The sequence below is a fragment of the Anneissia japonica genome, unplaced genomic scaffold, assembly GCF_011630105.1.
Source record: "Anneissia japonica isolate Jap-2015-1 unplaced genomic scaffold, ASM1163010v1 scaffold287834_len5846547_cov211, whole genome shotgun sequence".
NCBI lineage: Eukaryota > Metazoa > Echinodermata > Crinoidea > Comatulida > Comatulidae > Anneissia > Anneissia japonica.
Window position 1 is genome coordinate 3,765,459 of NW_022704992.1, and position 6,826 is coordinate 3,772,284.

At 36.6% G+C, this 6,826-nt stretch overlaps 1 protein-coding gene across 2 annotated transcripts in view; it reads left to right on the forward strand.

The window, feature by feature from the left end:
* LOC117104970 (ras-related and estrogen-regulated growth inhibitor-like) overlaps positions 1 to 6,826 on the forward strand; it is a 33,159-nt gene that overhangs the window by 14,231 nt on the left and 12,102 nt on the right. Inside the window, exon 1 of one of the 2 annotated variants that reach the window (XM_033245948.1) lies at positions 1,597 to 1,846. The exons of the other annotated variant lie outside the window; for it this stretch is intronic. Within the exon in view, the coding sequence (XP_033101839.1) occupies positions 1,765 to 1,846 (82 nt within the window). The 5' untranslated portion in view covers positions 1,597 to 1,764. Of the gene's footprint in view, positions 1 to 1,596; positions 1,847 to 6,826 lie in introns of those variants that run through there. 2 annotated transcript variants of the gene reach the window in all.

The following is a 6,826-nucleotide window of genomic DNA, read 5'->3' on the forward strand; positions in this document are numbered from 1 at the left end:
GAAAAAAGAATACGTATGCAACTACTTCATTTTTTGCATGTATGTATACACACATAAAATAAGAGAAAAATTTACCTGCGGAAAGCTTTGAATTTTCAAGAGCTTAAAAGTCTAAAAGACATTTCAGAGCCACCTAGAAATTTAATTTTTTCCCGGGGGTAATCCGAACCTCTTTCTCTTTGGGTTTCATCGACTCATAGAAGCGTTTTCAATAGGGAAAAACTTTGAATTTTGAAGAACTTCAAAAAGTCATTAAAAGACACCTCAGAATTCGGGAAAGCTCATTTCCACCCATTCAGGAGGCAAAATTTCCCCGACGCCCCCCCCCTCCTTTCTTTTTTGAGATTTATCGCTTCATGTAATAAGAATACGTATGCAATTACACAATTTGTTTATGTATGCACGCATAAGGCCTATTTACTGTAATAAAAATGAGAAAAATTTACCTGACCGTTTTCAAGAGGGCCAATCTTGATTTTTGAAGAACTTAAAAGTCATTAGAAGACACTTCAGAAGTCGGGAAAGCTCATTTCCTGCCATTTAGAAATCAACATTTTCCAGGAGAGAACCCGAACCCACCTTTCTTTTTGGGGTTTCTTGATTCATGGAATCGTTTTCAAGAGGGGGAAAACCTTGAATTTTTAAGGAATTAAAAGTCATAAAAAGACATTCAGAAGTCTGGAAAGCTCATTTCCCGCCATCAAGGAATCAAACTTTTCCCGGGGGAGAGTCCTCGAATACCCCTTCTCGTTGGGGTTTATCGATTCATGGGAAAAAGAATACGTAGGCCTATGCAATTACTCTTTTTTATGTGTGTGTATATATACACACATAACAAGTCTATTTACTGTAATAAGAATGAGAAAGTTTACCTTACCGTTTTCAAGGAATTTTGAAGGAGTCCTTAAGTCATTAAAAGACACCTAGCTCAAGTCGGGAAAGCTCATTTCCCGCCATCTAGGAATAAAAAATTTCCTGGGGAGAGAACCCCCGCACCCCCACCCCTCTCTTCCTTTTTGGGCTTTTGGGGAACAGTGTTGGCCCCCATCCCCCAAAATTTTAACCCATTCATCTTATTATTGCCCCCCCCTACACATCTACACATTTGAAAAACGTTCCGCCGGCCCTGTTTGGGCTCTACTACCCTGTGTGCTGGGGGCTGAGTAGGGTCCCAGTGGGGTCCGCGGTGAAGCCCCTTCCAATCCATTGTTTTTGACATTTTGATAGCGTATTTTGATTGCTGCTGTTTACATTTTACACGTAGTGCTCATCAAGGGGCCCACTCTGCCTATTTGGAGCCTATCTCCTAGCAAAAAAAGTTCTGGTAGATATCCCGGGCCTTTAAGATCCGGGCCCCTGGCTTTAACCAGAGGGAGCTCAGCGGTGTTATGCCACTGGCTACCTTTTCGAGCGTCTTTATAAAATAGGTTTTTAATTTAGTGTTCTTATACAATGCCGTGATGGTTTCTAAAGTCCATATACAAATACAGTAGTTCCATCTCATTATTATTAAGAAGATTTCGTATTCAAGTGTGCTGGCCAATTGAAAGGAACTTACACACCAAATCTACTTACACATCGTTAACCAATCATGACTAGGCATAAGCTAGTCGGTTCTCCAGGCCTCGTCACAACCGAAGTAGTGTGCAGCGAGCGAGTGTGCAACTGCACTAACCCGTCAGTTATTACTATTGAATTCTCAATATTTTGGATTATTTCTTATTTCTCGAATTCAGAACTAGTAGTAGGCCTAAATATCTTATAATGAACCGAAGACATGGAGTGGTGCAGATCGGCAAGCCGGTAAAAGTGGTAATTTTAGGACAAGCTTCAGTTGGCAAATCAGGTACGTGTAGAAATATACTCTTCTTTATTCTTAACCTTCCGTGGTTCAATAGTACCTCCTTGATTTAACTAAGTATGATTAAGAGAGTTAACTTGTAAGACATATTAGCTGTTGAATGAAGCGCCTCTCCTCAATTCTAAATCTTTCAGGTATTACCCCTTTCTTAATGTATTTAGCCTTTCAAACGATATAATCCATAATTTTCTATAACAATCATCAGTGACAATTCCAGAATACCAGGCCTACACAATGTTCTTAATTCTTCTAAGATACAATACATTACATTTTTGCAATGTTACATATTTAAGGCGCTGCGCAGTCCTCTCATTTACTATGATTTCTGAGCTTCTACATGCAAGCTAGTTTTTAGGTTAAACTTACCTTCAATTCTATGTATTAATGATGTTAATGGTAATAAATATTAAATGAATGAATGAATGAATGAGCTATGGTCAAATGTATGAGAGAAAGTATCTGTGTGGATTAGATCTTGATAGCGAGAGTGTGCATGCCCGAATCTCGTCAGAGACACTTGTTCACACGACTGAAAAACGGACTATACTGATTTCAAGACTTAGTCTAGTTTCTAGGTATAGGTCTCTGTGTGGTCTAGCGGTATGGCACTTACCTTAATAGCAACTTATAACTTTCCCATTCAGGGTATATATATACATACCAAAATTATATAAATATGTTAATAAATAAATCAGTTATAAGTTTATTTATACAACCCACAAAATATTGTTGTAATAAATAAATATACATTATCAGATATAAATTGCATATTAATATTAAAATCATATAATTTAGAACCTTTATTTTAAAATGTTCTTTAATTAATTAATCAGCTAACAAATGTTTTTAGTAAGTAGAGTAGGCCTAGGTAGAGTAGAACCTTTTACTTACACATCCATTTTAGATTCTTTTATGCTTCTTAATCAATTTCTACAGCAGTTGAATTAAAACGAACATAAAATACTCCCTATGATTTAAATGTTTATGGTATATTACTATATCGTAATGATAATGCATGGATTTCTGCGCAGACAAACAATTCTTAACTAATGATGCAAGTTGTGTGTAAGGGTACACGATGAGGTCCGCCCCATGAATATTGGTTGCTAAGGTCCCATAAAACTACAGCTTATAAACGCACGTATGAAAATATATGCGTTTGTGGGACAAAACGTGAGTTTAGGGGAAAACACATGTATTTTTGACCCTGTTTTAATTTGTCAGTTAAGTTCGTTTGTAACTCCCGAAATGTCCACTTTACATGCAGAAAAAAATATCCAAACACAAGTTCACAGTAATATACAATATCAGCATTAATACCATTGACAATGAGAGATCTATAATCGTGGAATCATTTAAATTCCAAAAGCAAGTATCACATCAAAAAAGAACGTAATAGATATTTTAAAATAGAACACATTTCACAATCTATTAGTGTTATTCAAAAGAGAAAATACAAGTCATTACTACTCGAGAACCACAATAAGTAGGTCAAGCGCAACCTCATATTTTTTTTTTAGTTTTAAACCATATCTCCTTGCTAGTCATTACCAGAATAATAATTGGCATAATGAATGAACATGATATATTAGGAACCCTCTAGAAAAATAAATTACTTTGCAGGTTCATCTCCAATAGGCCTATTTCATAACTGTTCTTGATCTTGTCATATATTGCCTGATTTATGCCTTTTTCTCGGTACTAAGTAGCATACATTTTTTTAAAATATAATGTCCTCCGGTGTATTCTGCATAAGTACCTTCGTATTTGTCTATTTGTGTGAATATAATGCGTTTGTGCCCTTATAAATGTTTGTGTCAATTTTGTAGCCATGTGTAAATTTTCTACATATAATAAATAATCGACATTTTCCGCTAAAGCCTGTTTTCCATTGAATCGCTACGCAGTCGCTACAGCGTTTTCACTGCAATCCTTGCACTGCGTAGCTGAACACTTACCGGTACTGATTCAACTCAGCATGGTTAATCGCTACACTGTCGCTTCAGTATTTTCATTGCAATCCTTGCACTGCGTAGCATTCCCCGACGTAATCGAGAAGGCTTCCTGATTCGACGACTAACCAATCAGCATCACCGAAATCTGTCGGCGATAGCGTGTAGCAATTGTATGGAAGCCAAGCTGACCAATCAGCGTCACCAAACGATAGCGTGTCGCCGATTCTAAAACCGGGCACTCACTGCGTCGTACGACGGTCGTACGATCGTCGCACGACGAATCCAACTTCGCTCTCTGTGAGCGATAGACGACGCGACGCCGTCTACTGATTGTCGGCCGACAGTCCTGAACTGATCGTCATTAAAAACGATTCGTTGCGCGCGCGTCGTCGCGTTGTGTTCTTTATAGAATCGCATCGGCCGACGACCGTCGTGCGCAGTGAGTGCCCGGCTTTATTGTTGCTATGCAGCGCGTATGTGCTTAATGTGTGGGACATGCGCACCCTCACCCTCTTCTAATTGGTCAATCATTAGTGTGATTGACATTATTCGGAAAAATCCATCACATAAAGGGGTAACAATAATTATTTTCGTTGACCTTTTGCTTCTGATTTTGTTGACTAAAATGAAATCAACATTTTAGTTCTAACGCAGCCTGTTTAACATATTTATCGTTAGAGCCTCTATTAAAATAGCCTACCGTATATTATGGACAAGAGCAATTAATTAAACCTGGCGTATCAGATGGTAAAAGAGAAACCACCGATTATTGCTATTATGCACATTAAACATTTCCGTTACTGCAATACATTTATCGTTTTCATAAACATAGCTTAAACATGTAGATAGATCATGGTTCAATGTCGTGGAATATATTCGAAAACACTCAACGCATATCTATGTTTCTAAGCGCATACTTTCTTGGTTAAGCTTTAGACCCATTTGTTGTTTAGCGATACGCGGATTACTGCTTACAGAGAATTGTTAATATATTTTTATGTACTGGTAATTTTGATTGCGTGATTTGATTAATTTTATATTTTTCATATATTTTCTTTGTGTAATATATTTAATATTGTTTGTATTGTTCAAGATATATTGTCCTATGAAAAAACCAAAAAATATAATAAAAACCATTCTTGAAATTAACTTGCTCATTTTGAGGTAACATAGAAATTTATAAACTTTAAAATTAGTGCATTTCAAAAGGTTTACAAATAATTACTTTACAGCGAAAAGTTAATAATTTTTTAGGTTACTGCAAAATGAGCAAGTTTTTTTGTCATTTTCAAGGGATAATATCTTTAATTGCACGATCACAACAAATACATATTTATATCTCAGGAGTAATGAAATGTGAAGAATGATATAAAATAAAATATTACATAGACCCAATAAAATAGGATCCATGCATGTATAACGACAACTCATTGCATGCAAAATAGCTATCTCATTCGCTTTGGTTCAGAAAAATTATGTAATAAAACGTGTTTATATCCTCGTAACGCGTTCGCTAAACTGTAATGATATTGTGTTCAAGAAGTAGGTTCTAATAACCATGCATAATATTCGATGGTTCTGTATAAATACGTGGAAACGCGTCCGTCAATCCAGGAAAATCTTAATAGATAATGTCATTGCTAACCTGCTATTCAACACCACTAATCATAGTTCGGTGTTGATCTTTCAGTTTACGGACCTAAAAGACTTCACACTTAGGCCTATTGTTCATAGCGTTCATAATCCTCAAACTAAATCTTAGGACCTCGACACCCAAGTTATTGCGATGTATAGAGCAATCTATTTAAAAATTGGCATTGAATTTAGTAATTCCAGTGTATTGACTACGTATCAGAATTGTTTGATGACCACGAATTAATGAGTGGACGAAAATTTACTTTGAGATCCCAATTAACACACGATTAACAGAATAATTATGACGTAAGCATTTCTCGAGTTTAGACTATTTTACCAGTATGGCCTTTTTTCACCACTTTAATGGTTCTATTTTGTGTACTTACTTATATTCTTAAAATAGCTTCAATATTAATCTAGTTTATTAGTTCGAGTATTGAGCTAGCTCCATGTTTCGAGCTCAATATTTCTACAATATCTGTAGACAGGCACGGCTTGGTTTAAACAGGGATTTTGTTTAAAAAAATAAGTAAATTAAAACGATTGTCATACCAGGGAACAGTGAAAAACTGTTCCCTGGTCATACTGCACTGATTTGACGGACGTAGGCCTTTTGTAAATAAATAAGAATTCCTGAGGACGGCACGCTGGCAAAGCCTGTGAAGTTTATGATACTTGAAAGTTGGTTGATAATAAAAGAGTGATAATCACCATTATTGATCAACATCGATTTGCTCAGCGTTTTGTGAGCTTTTCGAAAACTACTGAAGAACCATTTAAATTACCTTCAAAAACTACTGTAATGAGAGTGTTCGCTAAGTACCATTATCGACCTCTAAGATATAGGAGACGTTGGCACAGGAATCCAACCAAGATGCTACATACAGTAGCGTACTTTTGGGGTGAGGTGCACTCCCCCTTCACAAAGTTTGCGCCCATTCATTATTATTATACTGGTGTGAGAAAGGGATCAGAATTAGGATTGGATTTTTCGAAGGGTTTAGGGTCTTAGCACAAAATACGATACCACAAAGGATCTTGCATTGCTTAAGCCTTGTGTTTCCCTCCATGGGCTCAAACCACACATTTCCCACTTGTTCTGACATATCCTTGAACGTCTGATTCATCTCAAACTACCGTACAATCAATACCACGTTGACATTTTATTCTGTAGGCCTACATCAGTTAACAAATTCGATTTATACAATTTTGCTCAATATGTGTTTAGTATTCAACAATTCCACACCGGTGTTAGGGAATGTCCACTGAGGGACAATGCTCAGTAACGTATCTAGTAGTCTGAAATGGGGGTGCTGATAGGCTGTCTCTTATACACATCTGATGTGTATAAGAGACAGGTTCAATGTCGTGGAAT